The sequence below is a fragment of the Coregonus clupeaformis genome, chromosome 27 (assembly GCF_020615455.1).
Source record: "Coregonus clupeaformis isolate EN_2021a chromosome 27, ASM2061545v1, whole genome shotgun sequence".
NCBI classification, from domain to species: domain Eukaryota; kingdom Metazoa; phylum Chordata; class Actinopteri; order Salmoniformes; family Salmonidae; genus Coregonus; species Coregonus clupeaformis.
This window is the reverse complement of record NC_059218.1, coordinates 30,433,616-30,453,930: the sequence shown is the minus strand read 5'-3', so window position 1 is coordinate 30,453,930 and position 20,315 is coordinate 30,433,616. Positions and strand designations below refer to the sequence as shown.

General features: G+C 45.3%; 1 protein-coding gene across 1 annotated transcript in view; it reads left to right on the top strand.

The window, feature by feature from the left end:
* The window catches only part of LOC121541732 (protein turtle homolog A-like), a 38,957-nt gene that overhangs the window by 6,542 nt on the left and 12,100 nt on the right, over positions 1-20,315 (top strand). Inside the window, exons 4-15 of the mRNA XM_041851003.2 lie at positions 7,754-7,900; positions 10,482-10,630; positions 10,804-10,921; positions 11,600-11,741; positions 11,900-12,045; positions 12,163-12,305; positions 12,494-12,634; positions 13,239-13,355; positions 13,609-13,759; positions 13,965-14,076; positions 18,331-18,521; positions 18,666-18,880. Coding sequence (XP_041706937.2) covers positions 7,754-7,900; positions 10,482-10,630; positions 10,804-10,921; positions 11,600-11,741; positions 11,900-12,045; positions 12,163-12,305; positions 12,494-12,634; positions 13,239-13,355; positions 13,609-13,759; positions 13,965-14,076; positions 18,331-18,521; positions 18,666-18,880 — 1,772 coding nt within the window. The remainder of the gene's footprint in view (positions 1-7,753; positions 7,901-10,481; positions 10,631-10,803; positions 10,922-11,599; positions 11,742-11,899; positions 12,046-12,162; positions 12,306-12,493; positions 12,635-13,238; positions 13,356-13,608; positions 13,760-13,964; positions 14,077-18,330; positions 18,522-18,665; positions 18,881-20,315) is intronic.

Genomic DNA, 20,315 nt, shown 5'->3' with positions numbered 1-20,315 from the left:
AGGTTACTGACTATGATGCCCTGAAGTCTGAGATCCTCAGCAGATATGGACTCACAAAGTTTGGTATGGCCCAGCGCTTTCACGGCTGGACCTTCCAACCAGACCAACCTCCTCGGGCGCAGATGCATGAACTTGTCCGAATCGCAAGGAAATGGCTGGATCCGCAGAGGAATACAGCAGCGGCGGTGGTGGAGGCCGTTGTGGTGGATCGTTACCTACGCGCCCTGCCTTATGAGGCAAAACGGTTCATCAGTCAACAGGCCTTGACCACGGCTGATCTGACCGTGGAAGCTGTGGAAAAGTACCAGGCCACAGCGGAGATGCTGAATGCTTCCGAAAAGACCCCAGGAGTGCGGCCCCACCACAAATGGGAAGAACCCGTCCAAAGGACCCCAAGGTCTCGAACCCAGCCACGTCAGGACTTATCCCGGCTCCAGGGGGAGCCAGAAACCAGGCGGGTCCAAGAAGAGTACACCAGGAGGGGGGAAACTTCGACAGTGTTACCGGTGTGGGGAGATGGGACATATCTCCTGGCAGTGTGGGAAACCAGCCGATGAACCTATGCCCACTGCGGAGTCCTCCAGCTCAGCACCCACACACCGTTTTGCCTCGCTCTTGGGGAGTCGTAGATGGCGGCCCAGATCGACCCCCCACCTGCCCGGTAACTGTGAATCACCATGATGTGGAGGCCTTACTGGATTCTGGTAGCCGGGCCACCCTGGTGCGTAAGGATTTGGTGGGCCCAACGTGTCTGACCCCGGGGAAAGTCCTCCCAGTTTCCTGTGTCCATGGGGACACCAGAGAATACCCCATTACTGAACTTACAATGACCAGCACACGGGGAACCATACACACGACCGGCGGGGGTGGTTGATTCCCTCCCGTCCCTGTCCTAATTGGACGAGACTGCCCAGCCTTTTACCCACTCTGGAGAGAGTCTCAGGAGAGGATAACCCGAGTACATCGGAAACGGAGAGGCAAGACTCATCCTGGGAAGGCTCCGGTGCAATCCTCCGAGTTACTCACTCCCGCCCGGGCTCTGATAGGGAGGGCAGGTGCCCAGACCGACACAGAGACGGAGCTACAGAATCTGGACAAAGAACTGTCTGGTCTGAAGGGGACCGCTGAGAGGTATCGTTTGTTAAAGCAACAGTTAGACATGAAGACAGAAGAGTTAGATATCCTCCAGGCTAAACTCCAACAGAGCTCCTTCCATAAGCAACAGGAGGAGCTGGAGAGGCTGCGCAGGACCATCGAGGAGTGTGAGGAGACCCTGCGCAGTAGTAAGGAGGTCCAGAAGAAGGCAGAGGAGAAGTACAAGGTGTTGGAGAACAAGATGAAGAATGCGGAGGCAGAGAGAGAGAAGGAACTGAAAGCTGCTCAACAGAAGCTAAACTCTGCTAAAACCAAGGCTGATGCGTTCAGTAAGAAACTCAAGGAGAGACAACAGGAGGCTGAGTCCCTGGTCCTAGAGGTGGAGGAGTTGAAGAGAGAGCAGGCTGGCAAGCAACACGGCAATGCGGACGCCCTCTCCCGGCGTGATGCCTTCTTCGGCTGTCTTTACCGACGAGGACGTCGGTCCCGAGGAGGGGGATGTGTGATGTCACGAGAGGCTGTGTCCTGGAGGGACGTTACATCCCCCTGAGGTGGCTGCAAACCCAGACAGCTATGGCTCCATCTGCTGGTATGGTCGGGAACTCCACCCCTCTATGGCCAATCTTCCCACGCAGCTGAAACAAATGAGGAGCTGATGAGCTGAAGGTTTGGGAAGGGAAGAGACACAGTCTCCAACCTGGGCTCTCTGGAGGACAAGAGTGCTGCACGTCCACTTCCATGAGGAATATAAGGATTTGGAGATACTTACCTTTGGGAAATACTCACCTTTGGATATATGCACCTGTGGAAATACGTGAGAGACATTTGGAAGGACTTTTTGCTGGGTTGGCCACTAGCTGCAACGTGGACTACAGTAAGGCTGGGGAAAAGTTATCTGAGCGAGTGAGAATTATGATTCTGGATGTGGAAGAGACCTCCCTGAACTGTTAACCCTTAAAGAGCCACAAGAGAACAGAATTTTGTTATATTTTCGTTAATTTCCCAAGACCTATAATAAAATCCTTGTTTTGTTTGAACCTTGTCTCCTTGCACTACTTGAGCAATCCCGCTGAAAGCTGTGTAGCCTCTCGTGACGTCACAAATTCTACCTATTTTCAAAACAGCTTCACCTGATTCTGTCAGGTGAAAAAACCCTCTGAAACTATGGAAACAAATAAGAGTCTAAAATGACCAGTAATACAACCTTCTCCAGTAACAAACAGATCATTTTAAAAGCTCATGTTCAGAGCAACAAAAGGTTGAAAAAGTCCACCTTTCTCAAAGCTAGTTGGTGACTGATGGGAAGGACAGGTGTAGCTTTGGAAGGGGAGGTTTGGTGGGGGGTAGATGAGGTGTTGAGTTCCCTTCCTCAGGCCATGTCTCTTCTCAGGTATCTTTTGCTAGACAGCCCCTCAGCTTGACTCTCAGGGTTGTGTCAGTTAGGCTCAATGTCCACCTATCATATTACACACTTTAGCTCCATAAACTACTGTATGTTGCTCACCTTTTAGCTCAACCTGTATTTAATCATATGTTAAACCTGCTTCATGAATTCAAAATGCCTATGCTGGTATTAAGTAGTGATGGGGAAAAAAATAAATACAGTTACATATCGCAATATTATCTTTGGACGACGCCTGTATATCGATATTTGACTCCAAGTATCGATTTGTAGGTAGTGTTAGCTAGAGCTAGTCGGCTGTACCTGCGCCAAAACTCCTGTATTTTAGATCCTATAGCTTGTTTTCCATCTTATTTTTAAATAGTGAGCCAAAATGTTTTCTGTACTTTTATTTCCATGACTGATCAAAACTCATTTTCTCATTGCTCTCTCGTCTCTCGGCAGCAGACAAATGGTGACCAATATGTTTGGAATATCAAATCGCAATAAAATCGCAGTATCGAATCACAATACATATAGAATCGTGAGAATTGCAATACGTATCGTATCAGCACCTAAGTATCGTGATAATATCATATCATGAGGTCCCTGGCAATTCCCAGCCCTAGTTTTAAGACATTATACCCTTATTTGTATGCCTCAGTGACTGTGCTGAAGAGCCATAGAGCAGAGCTACAATATAGCCATTCAGAGTACTATTACTTGATGAAGAGACAGAACGGATGCCTCAGTCTTCAGTGCTGTTCTTGCCAAAGAAAAAGCAAGAAACTGAATTATGTCCTCTGGATAGGTCAGCCCTCTACCCTCTCTTAGGAGAAAGAGCTGAATGGGTCTTTTCAGTGTTCGTTGTCTATGTAGAGCAGAGGAGAGGGGGGAATAGGCTGCTGTGTAGAGATAAGTGGTCAGGAGAGGAGAGCAGGCTGTTAGTTCTGTACACACAGAGCTGCTGATTCAGACCCAAGGAGAGAGAATAGTCAATGCTTTGGTAAATAAAGCTGTATAAATGCTGTGTAACATCATGTTATCCTTTTTCCTACATTACTGCCTGACCACAGTGTCCACACAGCAAAGTAGTAATACACCAAGAGCTTTATTTATTAGATTTGTATTTATTTATTTGTAGCAAAGAAAGGTGATGGACAACAATACAGATAAAAACTAATTAAAAATACAAAAAACAATATACAATACATAAGTACAAAAATAAAAAAGGTTTCTTAAAACAGATCACAAAACCTACTAATTATAAATGTATAAATTAATTGATCAGTACTCACAAAAAAATATGTATATACACTACCGGTCAAAAGTCTTAGAACACCTACTAATTCAAGGGTTTTTCTTTATTTTTACTATTTTCTACATTGTAGTGAAGACATCAAAACTGAAATAACACATATGGAATCATGTAGTAACTGAAAAAGTGTTAAACAAATCAAAATATATTTTATATTTGAGATTCTTCAAATAGCCACCCTTTGCCTTGATGACAGCTTTGCACACTCTTGACATTCTCTCAACCAGCTTCACCTGGAATGCTTTTCCAACAGTCTTGAAGGAGTTCCCACATATGCTGAGCACTTGTTGGCTGCTTTTCCTTCACTCTGCTGTCCGACTCATCCCAAACCATCTCAATTTGGTTGAGGTCGGGGGATTGTGGAGGCCAGCTCATCTGATGCAGCACTCCATCACTCTCCTTCTTGGTAAAATAGCCCTTACACAGCCTGGAGGTGTGTTGGGTCATTGTCCTGTTGAAAAACAAATGATAGTCCCACTAAGCTCAAACCAGATGGGATGGCGTATCGCTGCAGAATGCTGTGGTAGCCATGCTGGTTAAGTGTGCCTTGAATTCTAAATAAATCCCAGGCAGTGTCACCAGCAAAGCACCCCCACACCATAACACCTCCTCCTCCATGCTTTACGGTGGGAAATACACATGCAGAGATAATCTGTTCACCCACACTGCGTCTCACAAAGACACAGCGGTTGGAACCAAAAATCTCCAATTTGGACTCCAGACCAAAGGACAAATTTCCACCGGTCTAATGTCCATTGCTCGTGTTTCTTGGCCCAAGCAAGTCTCTTCTTATTATTGGTGTCCTTTAGTAGTGGTTTCTTTGCAGCAATTCGACCATCAAGGCCTGATTCACACAGTGTCCTCTGAACAGTTGATGTTGAAATGTGTCTGTTACTTGGTTTGGGATGAGTCGGACTAGGGCGGCAGGTAGCTTAGTGGGTAAGAGCGTTGTGCCAGTAACCGAAAGGTCGCTGGTTCTAATCCCCGAGCCGACTAGGTGAAAAATCTGTCGATGTGCCCTTAAGCAAGGCACTTAACCCTAATTGCTCCTGTAAGTCGCTCTGGATAAGAGCGTCTGCTAAATGATGTAATAAAAAAAAAAAAAAACTTGAACTGTGTGAAGCATTTATTTGGGCTGCAATTTCTGAGGATGGTAACTCTAATGAACTTTTCTTCTGCAGCAGAGGTAACTCTGGGTCTTCCATTCCTGTGGCTGTCCTCATGAGAGCCAGTTTCATCATAGCGCTTGATGGTTTTTGCAACTGCACTTGAAGAAACCGAATAGGGCTATCTTCTGTATACCCCCCAACCTTGTCACAACACAACTGATTGGCTCAAACGCATTAAGAAGGAAAGAAATTCCACAAATTAACTTTTAAGAAGGCACACCTGTTATTTGAAATGCATTCCAGGTGACTACCTCATGAAGCTGATTGAGAGAATGCCAAGAGTGTGCAAAGTTGTCATCAACTCAAAGGGTAGCTATTTGAAGAATCTCAAATATAAAATATATTATGATTTATTTAACACTTTTTTGGTTACTACATGATTCCATATGTGTTATTTCATAGTTTTGATGTCTTCACTATTATTCTACAATGTAGAAAATAGTTTAAAACAAAGAAAAACCCTTGAATGAGTAAGTGTTCTAAAACTTTTGACCGGTAGTGTATATATATTTGTTTTGTTTAAATGTGTGTGTGCGTGTGAGCTCATACCCTCCCCAGTGTACTGGCCTGTATATTGTCCGTCCACAGTGCTGTATTTCAATGAATTACACATTTTTCATTGAGGCAGGCTTTTGGCGATATAGCAGCTATTTGATCTCTGCTGTTGATAGTGAGGGAGCCTTTAGCCAAACTGTGATGATTCAAATTTCAAATGATCACAGCGTCTCTTAACAGAAGAACAAGATGGAGACATTGGGGAGTGAAGGGTTTCAAGAGGTGAAACTCTACCTGCTCTATTCTCTGACAGAAACTTGAACACAAGCGCCTGTGAAACCTTTGCCAAGGGATGACGACAAGTCTTAAGGAAGGGATGGGCATATAGATTCTGAATTTCATATCCTTAGGTGCCTGGAAAGTCCCATCAGCAACCAACACATCCTGATATTTACACAAATGCAAAGCTGTGATTGTAGATTGAAGTTGGCCTATGTGTAAGTTTAGCATATTTTAGTGATACTTGATATAATCTGTTTGATTGTTTTCATTCATCAACAAATTAAAACGTAACATTATATTGGGTAGTAGTGTAATTAAATATTACTAGGTGCATTATTTGAGCGGATCCATTATGTCATGTGTCTGTGTTGTTAGTGGACTACATCATGCTTTTCTGTTGGTCTGTCATCTCAAAGCTGAGGCCATTGAATGATGAAACCTGGCTGGGCTTTGGTTAGTGATGCATTCAGTGCAATGGGATGTGGTCGCATTTTCTGAGTCGCTGGACTGGCCATACAATGGAAACATATTATTATTAGTCACATGGGACTCAGATGTTCCACACATGTATCTGAACTAATGGGTGAGAAAGAGAGAGTTTTCCTGGACAGGGGTGAAACATTCACACGGAGACTGACATGTCGGTCAACAAAGAGTATTTTTTTATAGAATTAGAGGGCCAGAAGAGGGGAGGGACCAGCCAGTGAAGAACAAGAGAAAGAGGGGGAGGAGTGGTGGAGGAGAGGGTGTTGGTGGTGGTTGCAGAGAATGACCATGTGGGAGAATGGCTGCCAAAGAGGAGGGACACTGGGCCAGTATTGTGATGGTATTTAAATCAACAATGCCTTCACTGAAACCACACGCTATGCCCCACTAAACTTATTACAGAGTTGATTTGTTTGCAATACCCTGCCTCTCTCTCTCCCTCTCTCTCCCTATTATCTCTCTCTCTTTCTCTGTCTCGCATTCTCTCTCTCTCTCTCTCTCTCTCTCTCGCTCTCTCTCTCTCTCTCTCTCTCTCTCTCTCTCTCTCTCTCTCTCTCTCTCTCTCTCTCTCTCTCTCTCTCTCTCTCTCTCTCTCTCTCTCTATCACCTTTCGCTTTCTCAATTTATCTATCATGATTAAAATCTAGAGGTGCTTTTTTTTCATGTGCACCTTTTTAAACAGTGATAGGCTATCAGTGCCTCTGTTGCTCCACCCTCACCCCTCCCTCTCCTTGCTCTCCCTGATAGTGCTCCCCATTCCATTTAGAAAAGTAAACAGGATGTGATGTCATAGGCGGTTCCTCACCTGTTATCACAGCCACCATCCCTTTAACTAGCTTCCTGATCCCCACTGTGGGCATAGAAACAGTCCCTCCCTGTCACTAGGGACAAGGACTGGGGTTAATGATTAGCTCAACACACTTCAATGACTCAATGTCACAAACACATTAGCGCTACAGTGTGAGGCATGCTCATGTTCTTGTAATGTCTTGTATGTGTGTGTGGTAGGTGTATGTGTCTATGGATGAGAGAGAGGCAATTGGCAAACAAACAATGGATTTTCTCAAGTTTCAAGTGTTAATTTTATTAGTTTCCTAAATGCTTCACTGTCTGTAAAGGAGAGGCTAATCACACTGATAAACTGCACTGTTTCAGTTATTTATTGTGAAAATGGCTTTATTGAATAACAAAAGAAATGACAAGCTAAGAGAACTGGAGTAAGGGAGATGAGAGGGGGAGAGATGAGAGAGAGAGAGAAAAGCCACAGGGAAGGAGGGAGGGAGGGGTGAGTCAGCAAACACCATTGCCCAAGGGTGCAGTCACCTGGCAACCAGGAGATCAAATTTCAAAGCTCAAGACAATGTGAAGGCTTTATCTATAGGAAATGTAAGTACCATTTAAGAAAATTCCTATCAATTGTAAAGCACACATTCTTTGTATTGAAAACCCCTAAAATTCCTCGTTATTTCCAGTTGTCTGATTGGTTTGTACCCTGTCTCGTGCTGTCTAACCCCTATGTGTCCCCAGGCCGTGTCTCTCTGGTCAGGAACACTGTTCTGAGAGTGAAGGGGCTCCTCATGGAGGACCAGGGCCTGTACGAGTGTCGCATTCTCCTGCTGGACAAAACCATGGACGAGACCCACAACGGCACCTGGACCCTACTCTCTGTGACTGGTGAGAGCAGGGGCTGGTGATGGGAATGATTTTACGGCCATGGAGCCCTATGATCCTCATCCTTCCTATCCTGTCCTATCCTACACACACACTCCCGCTATCTCTCTCTGACCTCTCTCTCTCTCAACAAAACATGAGGAGGAGGAGAGGAGAGAGGAGCTGGAGAGGAGAGAGGAGCAGGAGAGGAGAAAGGAGCAAGAGAGGAGAGAGGTGGTAGAGAGGAGCTGGAGAGGAGAGAGGAGCAAGAGAGCAGGGAGGAGGAGAGAGGATCAGGAGAGGAGAGAGGAGAGGAGAGAGGAGCTGGAGAGGAGAGAGGAGCTGGAGAGGAGCAGGAGAGGCGCAGGAGAGGAGAGAGGTGGAGGAGAGGAGAGAGGAGCAGGGGAGGAGAGAGGAGCAGGAGAGGAGAGAGGAGCAGGAGAGGAGAGAGGTGGAGGAGAGGAGAGAGGTGGAGGAGAGGAGCGAGGTGGAAGAGAGGAGAGAGGAGCTGGAGAGGAGAGAGGAGCAGGAGAGGAGAGAGGAGCAGGAGAGGAGAGAGGAGCAGAAGGGGAGAGAGGAGCAGGAGAGGAGAGAGGAGCAGGAGAGGAGAGAGGAGCAGGAGGGGAGAGAGGAGCAGGAGAGGAGAGAGGAGCAGGAGAAGAGAGAGGTGGAGGAGAGGAGAGAGGAGCAGGATAGGAGAGAGGTGGAGGAGAGGAGAGAGGTGGAGGAGAGGAGAGAGGAGCAGGAGAGGAGAGAGGTGGAGGAGAGGAGAGAGGTGGAGGAAAGGAGCTGGAGAGGAGAGAGATGGAGGAGAGGAGAGAGGTGGTGGAGAGGAGAGCGGAGCTGGAGAGGAGAGAGGAGCAGGAGAGGAGAGAGGAGTAGGAGAGGAGAGAGCAGGAGAGGAGAGAGGAGCAGGAGAGGACAGAGGTGGAGGAGAGGAGAGAGGAGCAGGTGGGGAGAGAGGAGCTGGAGAGGAGAGGAGAGAGTAGCAGGAGAGGAGAGAGGAGCAGGAGAGGAGAGAGGAGCAGGAGAGGAGAGAGGAGCAGGAGGGAAAAGAGAGGAGCAGGAGAGGAGAGGAGAGGAGAGAGGAGCAGGAGAGGACAGAGGTGGAGGAGAGGAGAGAGGAGCAGGAGAAGAGAGATGTGGAGGAGAGGAGAGAATAGCAGGGTAAGAGAGAGGTGGAGGAGAGGAGAGAGGAGCAGGAGAGGAGAGAGGTGGAGGAGAGGAGAGAGGTGGAGGAAAGGAGCTGGAGAGGAGAGAGATGGAAGAGAGGAGAGAGGTGGTGGAGAGGAGAGAGGAGCTGGAGAGGAGAGAGGAGCAGGAGAGGAGATAGGAGAGGAGAGGAGAGAGGAGCAGGAGAGGAGAGAGGAGCAGGAGAGGAGAGAGGCGCAGGAGAGGAGAGTGGAGCAGGAGAAGAGAGAGGAGCAGGAGAGGAGAGTAAAGAGGAGCAGGAGAGGAGGGAGGAGCAGGAGAGGACAGAGGTGGAGGAGAGGAGAGATGTGGAAGAGAGGAGAGAGGAGCTGGAGAGGAGAGAGGAGCAGGAGAGGAGAGAGAAGCAGGAGAGGAGAGAGGAGCAGAAGGGGAGAGAGGAACAGGAGAGGAGAGAGGAGCAGGAGAGAGGAGCAGGAGAAGAGGGAGGTGGTGGAGAGGAGAGAGGAGCAGGATAGGAGAGAGGTGGAGGAGAGGAGAGAGGTGGAGGAGAGGAGAGAGGAGCAGGAGAGGAGAGAGGTGGAGGAGAGGAGAGAAGTGGAGGAAAGGAGCTGGAGAGGAGAGAGATGGAGGAAAGGAAAGAGGTGGTGGAGAGGAGAGAGGAGCTGGAGAGGAGAGAGGAGCTGGAGAGGAGAGAGGAGCAGGAGAGGAGAAAGAGCAGGAGAGGAGAGAGGGGAGAGGAGCAGGAGAGGAGAGAGGAGCTGGAGAGGAGAGAGGAGCAGGGGAGGAGAGAGGAGCAGGAGAGAGGAGCAGGAGGGGAGAGAGGAGCAGGAGAGGAGAGAGGAGCAGGAGAGGAGAGAGGTGGAGGAGAGGAGAGAGGTGGAGGAGAGGTGAGAGGAGCAGGTGAGGAGAGAGGAGCAGGAGAGGACAGAGGTGGAGGGGAGGAGAGAGGAGCAGGATAGGAGAATGGTGGAGGAGAGGAGAGAGGTGGAGGAGAGGAGAGAGGAGCTGGAGAGGAGAGAGGAGCAGGAGAGTGGAGCAGGAGAGGAGAGAGGAGCAGGAGAGGAGAGAGGAGCTGGAGAGGAGAGAGGAGCAGGAGAGGAGAGAGGCATTAGGGCAGATTAGCCAGGCACATGGCCTGTGGTGTTCCGTCAAAGACCTGCAGGTTCAAATCTAAGGCCATTGTCTGATAAGGTTTAAGATGCCTTGGCAGGCGCACACTGTCAGGGAGAGCTTTACTCACTCACTGGTGGACTGTACATTACATGCTGGCCTCTAAGGGATGTTTGCGTACCCCAGTTCAATAGCCTTCAGCCAATTTGACTTTAAACAGGGTCAAACCTGCTGATTCAGCTTTGTTGTTTATGAGACCTTCACCTTTACAATCTGTTTAGCTCTCTCTCTGGAAAAAGGGATTGAGGTTGTTGTGTTGACTGTCTTTGTTGTTGTTCTGTAGCTCCTCCTATTTTCACCAAGACCCCTCCCCCTGTCCTGGAGGCTCTAGTGGGGAATCCTCTTTCTCTAGCCTGTGTTGCTCGTGGCAACCCACAACCCACCATAACCTGGGCTAAAGATGGTACTCTGATTGGAGGAGACAAGGTTGAGGTGAGGATTCATGGTTCAGTCTTCATGGCTAAACAAAAAAATATATAAAAAGTTAATTTCACATTGCCATCTCTCTCGCTCACAATGCAAACTTTATTGTCCCTGCAGTGAAATTCATTGCTCTCTCGCTCTCGCTCTCGCTCTCTCTCTCTGTCTCTCTCTCTGTATCTCAGGTGCTGAGTGGGACGTTGTCTCTCAGAGCAGTGAGCACAGAGGCCGGAGGACGGTATGAATGTCTCGCCACCAACACAGAGGGCAATGTGACTCATGTGACAAAGCTGAAAGTCAAAGGTCAGTCACTGTCTGTCTGTCTGTTTGTTTATGAGTTTCGTGTCTACAGTTTCCCCCTGGGTCCTACTAGGAGAATAGAAAAATCCAGCAGCATACTCTGTCCTTATTTTCTCCCAATCTTAGTCACTGGAATCCCCACTGGTACACAGTGAGCCAAACAATCTCCCATCACTTTGTCTAGTATTACCCAAATCCTCTGTTGAGTGTAGTGAGGCATTATCGCCATCTAGTGGTGAATGGGATATCTTCAGTTACAGGTGAATCCGAGGGTTTATGTTGTGTTCTTTCTGTGGATGTTTTTCCTCATGAATCTCACTTATGTAATACAATATGCTCCATTTATTTTTAAGTCATGCTATGTTTATGCCACATGATGTCAATATGACCAGGATATGCCGTTTAGCTTTGGCAGTGACACCTGTTTGGATTATAGTAAGGCTTTGATTTCTGGCTGTAGTCACTTTTTCGAAGCCTTATGTAAGCCGTAAAACAGACCTTCAAACAAATCCTCTAAACATTTATCTCAATCAGCCATAATCTCCCAACATGAAAAATGTGTAGTAGTGTTGCTCTCACCAGATAACTGATCGGATTTGAGATATCTTGCTAATCTGCGATGTCCTGCTAAATTTGATCATGGAAAGAAATCCCTGATCTATTCTATCTGGTCTCAAACAGGTCCTCCAGTCATTGTTATCCCCCCGAAGAACACGGCTCTCAACCTGACCCAGAATGCCCTCCTGCGGTGCCAGGCCGTGGCTGATCCGCCCAACATGACCTATGTGTGGCAAAGGCAGGGAGAGAATGTCCATCACATAGAGTAAATTTGGTGTATTTTGTCACGGTTTATTTATATCGGATTTGTGTGTTTACATGGGATTATGCGTTTGTTATGATGTTTCTAATGTGGCGTTTGCTCTATTTAAATGTCCTTCATGGGTTGTGTGTCTGAATGTTTATGTTTTGCTTTGTTGTTAGGGCTCTGAAGTCCCGTGTGAAGATCATGGTGGACGGCACCCTCCTTATCACCCGCGTCACCCCAGAAGATTCTGGGAACTATACCTGCATGCCCACCAATGGGCTTTTAACTCCGCCTACTGCATCCGCCAGTCTCACTGTGAGACGTAAGTGTCTATGTGTTGATGTTTTCATCTCTAATCTTCAGTCTCCACATAATGACACAAATCCTTCCTATCCATCAATCCATCCATCATTTTATTTGTTTCCTTTCTTCCTCTCAGACCGTGCCCAGGCTCTCCTGATGCCTCAGCAGACATATCTCCCCACAGGCCTGGGGGGACTGGTCTCCTGCCCTGTGAGAGCCCAGCCCCCCCTGCTCCGTGTTGATTGGACCAAGGATGGACAGCCACTGAATCTGGCCATGGTGGGGAGATCAACCTCATATCTACCCTGATGCTGCTAATTTTACCATTTACATAAGGAATCAATATGCCCTGTAGGCCTAGTGCTCAGAAGATAATATGTTCCCATTCAAGAGAGATAGATGTACATTAACCTAAATTGAAAAACTGTTGAGAAGTTCTCTGACCCCTCACTGTTTTATCCAATCAGTACCCAGGATGGACGTTGACGTCTGAAGGCTCGGTGTTCATGGCAACTGTCAATGATGATGCAACAGGCGTGTACACGTGCACCCCCTACAACAGCTTCGGGACCATGGGTCAATCAGGGCCCACGACAGTCATCCTACAGGTCAGGGTGCACACAGTGTTTTCTAGCACTTTATTGTACAGTACAGAGATTAGGTATTCATCCTCGAAATGACGTGGTAAAATGGTAATTACACGATAATAACTTTTGAATTTTTTTTTTGTTTCTTATAAAATGATTACCACTACAGACCCATTTTTTGGCACCAGGTAGTTAGTTACCAATTTTGTGCAATTTACCTAGACTAGAATGTCCCATTTTACCACGTAGTTTCCTTGTAAATTGCAAGTAAATACCTACTATGTGAAAACAGCACTTTAAAATAAAGTGCTACCCAATTATCTGCCTCTCTCAGTCTGAAGAGAGAGCTCATATCTGAGACAGGCAGGTAAGGACTTTTAAAATATATATTTCGATGATCTATTCTTCACTCCTCTACTTGTCAATCTGTGACATGAATTGAGTTTAATGTGGTCCTGATTACAATAGCTCCTGTATGACAAGGTTAATTGTGGCGCTAATCCTTTTGTGAATAGGTTAATCTTGGCTGAAGCTAAAGGTAATCTACTGTTTCACTCACTTTCTCTAATTGTGATAAAGTCCTTGACTAATTGACACGGCTGGTTGTTTTGTTTCTGACCCGCAGGACCCCCCGTCACTCAACGTGTCCCCCCGAAAGGAGTATCGAGAGGAGGTGGGGAGGAAGCTTGTTATCCCCTGCCAGACCACTGGAGAGCCAGCCCCTACTGTAACCTGGAGCAAGGTGAGTGCACTTCAATCCGCCCCACAGCAAATAACTGTACTCTACTGACTACTTGAGATAGTGTAAACTGTGGACATACCCTGGAGCAGAAATAGCTATTATTTAACACACACCTGCAAGCAAGAAAGCACACTTACACACACGCACACACACACTTTTCCCGACAAACAGAGACAAACAAACTCACTGATTGCAGATCAGCATTCAGCCCAGCTGGTGTGTCCGATCTCCTCCCTGTCCTCCCTGTCTGTAGGTTGGACCTGCCACACTCTCTCAGTACTCTATAGCAGCCAACGGCTCCCTGCTGCTGTTTCCTCTCAGTAAAGACCACCAGGGGGAGTGGGAGTGCAGCGTTACCAACCTCGTGGCCACTGTCAAAGCCAGCACTCTCATCTCAGTGCTGGGTGAGTGGAACAGACAGACTGACTCACATACATCTATGTCATCTTTATTAATGTAGCTAATATGTAAAGTGTTCATTACATTATGGAACCTCACCAGTGTATTATGAATCTGTGTTGAATAAGGATGCAGCTCTTATCTCATTTTCTATTCTCCCTCTTCTTCCTTCTCACTCCCTCTCTCTCTCCTTATCTGTCTGTGTGTCAGGCACCAGTCCCCATGCTGCCACCCTGGTGTCTGTGTCTCCAGGGTTCAAGCAGGCCAATGTGTCCTGGGAACCAGGCTTTGATGGGGGATACCCCCAGACATTCACTGTCTGGTGAGTCTTCTACTCTTATAATAATAATAATAATAATAATAATAATAATAATAATAATAATAATAATAATAATAATAATAATATGCCATTTAGCAGACACTTTTATCCAAAGCGACTTACAGTCATGCGTGCATAAATTTTTTGTGTATGGGTGGTCCCGGGGATCGAACCCACTACCTTCTGTCTTCCTCTCTTCACTGTCTGGTGAGTCGTCTACTCTTCTAGTCTCTTTTCTGTCTCCCTCTCTTCACTGTCTGGTGAGTCCTCTACTCTTCTAGCCTCTGATCTGTCTCCATCTGTGTAACCATAGCAGCAACATATTAATATACTGTATTGAACATCAGTGGAGGACAGCTCATCATCAACAGCAGGGGTAAACAATCACAAACAGGGAAACAGACATGCTGAATTGACACAGAGGGGTACAGAACACAGAAATCCACAAATAGTAATTATGGATGCCAGATAGAAGAACATTTAAAAGAGAAACCGCTTAAAAAATGATGCTGTTCAACAAATGTGAAAATGATTATATTGTATAGAATATCTACGTTGTCATTTAGATCTATCACATAGAACATAGAATGCATTGTGCAGTCTCTTCATCTTTTATAGTGCATATAATTTGCACCCACACATACACACACACACTAGGGTTGAATGGCGGGAACCCGGTTACTGAGATTTACCGAGATTTACCGCCCAAAACCACTCCCTTTTCCCGTGATTAATAATTGCTAGAAACCGGTAAATTATAATAAATTATTTATGTCAACAGCATGACGTGAAATGGAATTGTTAAATGATATGCAATGTTTAAATCTGGCTTCTCTACGGCCTTCTCTCTGCTCTCTGCATGATCAATCATCAACGCTCATGGTGGGGACACAACCCATTTCAGTATGGAGCGCAGTTCACAATGCATGTAGCCCTATCATCTCTTCAGGGTAACTTTTCTTCCATGCAACAGTAATATATGGACCGAATGCACGTCTAATTTACACATCTCCATCTGGTTTTCAGGGGCCACCTTATTTTTTTGTTGTAAATATATATATTTTTATTGCAACTGCAAAGTTTTAAAACAGCCTATCACTCGAATATCGTTGCTTTAAATCAGAGCACGTGCGAGCACTCTTTCTCTCTCCATCAATTCCATTAAAATTGCATCCAAAATAGATCATCCTGTTCTAGATTGATATATATATATACAGTATATATAGGGCCTAGCATACCTCTTTTAGGTAATAAATGCAATGCAGTATTAGCCTTATATTTAGCTAATTAATGATGGGTTATGCATAATAAGCTTCTAACTTATAGCCTCTGTCTCTTGCGCAATACGCACGCACCTGTGCTCCGCTGGCCTCTCTCCTTAAAAAAACGCTCCTTAGCTCTTCGAGTCCCATACAGGAAAAGCTAGACTAGAATAGCTTGCTGGACTTTTTTTGTTGTTGTTGCATTTCTTATACCAATCGACTATTCGAAGAGGGACGCAAGCTCTTGTTTTCTGAATGTTAAATACAACCGCCAATAGATCTCACGGGTAGTTTGAAAGAAGAGCGAACGCGCGATGGCGGTAGGCTATAGCAGTTATTTATTCAGACCCATAACCATTCGATCTTCGTGAAGAGAAGTGAAAGCCATCTGCATCTAACTCTAGTCCTATATTATTCAAGGATGTTATTAGAATGATGAAGATAAGGACAACAAAATATATTTAACTGTTGAAAGCGAGAAGCTCTTATCCAGTGCGACTTACAGTAGTGAGTTCATACATTTTCATACTTGTTTTGTACTGGTCCCCTGTGGGAAACAAACCCATAACCCTGGCGTTGCAAGTGCCATGTTCTACCAACTGAGCCACACGAGATATTATGAAAGGTAGGCCTATATATGCATCAGCCTACTAATTATAAAAATAGGCCTTATTATATTCCAAAATTAAAATCTAATTCGCTACTTGTAACTTTGTAGGCCGCATGTGCTGCACCAGAATCACGTGTTCTCTCAGCTTTAACATGGGTTGAACAAGGTGCGTAATTCCAGTCCATATAATACAGTATAATACAATACAGTACAGTAATACAGTTCACACTCAAAAAGATTAGCCTACTGGAGCTAGTTTCATTTATTTATCCAAGAGAGCATATAGCTAGCTACATCTATGGGCTTTTAAGTTTTTCTGTCATGCGTAATGTGCAGTAGCCTATACAGTGCATTCGGAAAGTATTCAGACCCCTTGACTTTTCTACATTTTGTTACGTTACAACCTTATTCTAAAATGGATGAAAAAAAATGTTTTTGTCCTCATCAATCTACACACAATACCCCATAATGACAAAGCAAAAACAGGTTTTTATCAATTTTTACAAATGTATTATAAATACAAAACAGAAATATCATGTTTACATAAGTGTTCAGACCCTTTGCTAAGTACTTTGTTGAAGAACCATTGGCAGCGATTACAGCCTCAAGTCTTCTTGGGTATGATGCTACAAGCTTGGCACACCTGTATTTGGGGAGTTTCTCCCATTCTTCTCTGCAGATCCTCTCAAGCTCTGTCAGGTTGGATGGGGAGCATCGCTGCACAGCTATTTTCAGGTCTCTCCAGAGATGTTCAATCGGGTTCAAGTCCGGGCTCTGGCTGGGCCACTCAAGGGCATTCAGAGGCTTGTCCCGAAGCCACTCCTGCGTTGTCTTGGCTGTGGGCTTAGTGTCGTTGTTCTTTTGGAAGGTGAACCTTCGCCCCAGTCTGAGGTCCTGGACGCTCTGGAGCAGGATTTCATCAAGAATCTCTCTGTACTTTGCTCTGTTCATCTTCCCCTCAAACCTGACTAGTCTCCCAGTCCCTGCCGCTGAAAAACATCCCCACAGCATGATGCTGCCACCACCATGCTTCACAGTAGGGATGGTGCTAGGTTTCCTCCAGATGTGACGTTTGGCATTCAGGCCAAAGAGTTCAATCTTGGTTTCATCAGACCAGAGAATCTTGTTTCTCATGGTCTGAGAGTCTTTGGGTACCTTTTGGCAAACTCCAAGCGGGCTATTATGTGCCTTTTACTGAGGAGTGGCTTCCGTCTGGCCACTCTACCATAAAGGCCTGATTGGTGAAAGTTCTCCCATCTCCACAGAGGAACTCTGGAGCTCTATCAGAGTGACAATCGGGTTCTTGGTCACCTCCTTGACCAAGGCCCTTCTCCCCCGATTGCTCAGTCTGGCCAGGCGGCCAGCTCTAGGAAGAGTCTTGGTGATTCCATACATCTTCCATTTAAGAATGATGGACGCCACTATGTTCTTGGGGACCTTCAATGATGCAGAATTTTTTTTGTACCCTTCCCCAGATCTGTGCCTCGACACAATTCTGTCGCAGAGTTCTACAGACAATTCCTTCGACCTCATTGCTTGGTTTTTGCTCTGTTATACACTGTCAAATGGGACCTTATATAGACAGGTGTGTGCCTTTCCAAATCATGTCCAATCAATTGAATTTACCACAGGTGGACTCCAATCAAGTTGTATAAACATCTCAACGATGATCAATGGAAACAGGATGCACCTGATCTCAATTTCGAGTCTCATAGTAAAGGGCCTGAATACTTATGTAAATAATATATTTCAGTTTTTTATTTCTAATAAATGTGCTAAAATGTCTAAAATCCTGTTTTTGTTTTGTCATTATGGGGTATTGTGTGTAGATAGATGAGGAAAATGTTTTATTTAATCAATTTTAGAATAAGGCTGTAACGTAACAAAATGTGGAAAAGGTCACAGGGTCTGAATACTTTCCGAAGGCGCTGTATATCATATACTGTATGTAGCCTATTGGATAACAGCACAATCATTTAGCCTTTTTTGGGCTTGGGCTCATAAAATGTCTTTAATATAGGGCTCATAAAATGTATTTAATGTATGGCTCATCAGGCTCAGGTAGCATCAGGCTTGAATTTCCGATCAAAGCTCTAATCAAATCCAGACATAGGCCTATTTATATGCTTTATAATGCTTTTGAATGACACTTACGGTTTTGGTGGGAAATACCGGGTTACCCGAGAGAAAAGTGATTTGTTCTCGGGATGGAACATTTGTAAAATACTGGGAAAATATTCAACCCTAACACACAGACGCACAGACACACACACACACACTTTCTATATATTTTTTATTCTAATTTTTCTTTCTCTCTCTTTCTTTTTTTCTCTTTATTTCTTATTTCTCTCTCCATTCACTCCCCCTCTCCTCCTCTCTCTGCAGGTTGAAGCAGATGTCGGCGGGTGACAGTGGGGTGAAACAGGAGTGGCTCTCTGTGCCCGTGCTCTCCTCCTCTGGCTCCAGTCTGCAGGTGACAGGGCTGGTCCCTGACACAGAGTACCAGTTCAGTGTCCTGCCACACAACAAAGTGGGCACTGGGCCTTTCAGTGAGATCGCCACCATCCGAACTCTGAGTCAGTACCCGTTGTGTTGAGAGCCTGAATGACATTGTCTACTCAAGGCTGCATGCTTGGAGAAATAGAAATGTTCTTCTCCCCAAAAAATTATTCCAAAGTAGGTGCATTTTTTTCTAAGGCTGTTCTGCTTTACACCATCAGATCCACTCCCAAGGAGAGCGAAACTAGAGCCGCCCACATCATTGTCAGCCAATAAGAGCTCGGCAGGTATAGTCCTGCAATGGTCTCCTGTGGCTCAGTTCCCGCCCATCACTGGATTTGTCCTCCAATCGCGCTCCGAGCAAGGGGAGTGGTTAAATCTAGACGAGGACATCAGTGCCAATAGAAGTGTGATGATCATTCCAGGTCTGCGCAAGGTAACCGCCAGTCCCTGTTAGTCACTCCCTCTGAGACCAATCAACAGATATCATCCCCTGCTTTAGCTGCCTTAGAGATATTTATATTGGTTATCAAAATCAAATCAAGCTTTATTTATACAGCAAATTTCAGACATGGAATGCAACATAATGTGCTTCACAGGAAAAAAAGTAATAAAAACAATGAAAATAAAAACTGAAATATTTACCCCACAACAAACATAAGAGGATAAAAAACAAAATAATAACAATAAAAACGGAACAACTAAAAAGCACGCCAAGGAAAAGCAAAGCTAAAAAGGTGTGTTTTAAGATCTCTTTTATATATGTCCACGGTTTCAGCCCCCCTCAGGTTCTCTGGCAGGCTATTCCAGAGGCTGGGGGCATAGTAACTAAAGGCTGCCTCTCCATGCCTCTTGGTCCTAGGCTTTGGGATAGTTAAAAGGCCAGTGCCAGAGGACCTGAGGGACCTACTGGGTACATAACTTAAAAGCATGTCTGACATGTATTGGGGTGCACAATCGTGGATTGATTTAAAAACTAATAGAAGAATCTTAAAATCTATTCACAGGCAGCCAGTGCAGAGACCTTAAAACTGGTGTAATGTGCTGCAGCATTCTGTATGTTTTGTAGTTGACCAATGGCTTTCTTGGGTAGACCAGACAGGAAAGCATTACAGTAGTCAAGCCTGCTTGTAATAAAAGCATGGATGAGTCTCTCTGTATCAGCCTGATAGAGAAACAGCCGCACCTTGGCAATGTTCCTCAGGTGGTAAAAAACTATTTTGGTCACATTCCTGATGTGCGATTCGAAATTGAGTTAAGAATCTAAAATAACACCTAGGTTTTTTACCTGTTTTATTTTTATCTTTATTGCTTGTGAATTAAAATGTGCAGCCAGATTCTTTCTCTGTGCTTTGGCTCCAACAATAAGAACATTGGTCTTGTCTTGATTTAGCTGGAGGAAGTTGTGAGCCATCCAAGTATTTAAATCACTAATACGGTCTAATAATTTATCCGTGGAGCTAAAATCCTCTGGTGACACAGAAATGTAAAGTTATGTATCGTCTGCGTAGCAGCTAAAATCAATACTGTGCTTTCTGATAACGCTGGCAATGAGTAACATATATAAACTGAACAGTACCGGACCCAAAATCGAACCTTGTTGAATGCCACGTGATATTTATTTTCTCTGAGTTATGTTCACCAAGGGTGATAAAAAACTCTCGACCTGTTAAATAAGTCCTAAACCAATTTAGTCTGTCCAGAAGGAAATCATGGTCAACAATGTCAAATGCAGCACTTAAATCCAAGAGTACAAGGACAGAGAACTGTTTGGCATCTGTGTTGGCTCTAAGATCTGTATTGGCTCTAAGATCATTTACCACTTTAGACAGCGCTGTGGTATTTACACTCTTAGAAAAAAAGGTGCTATC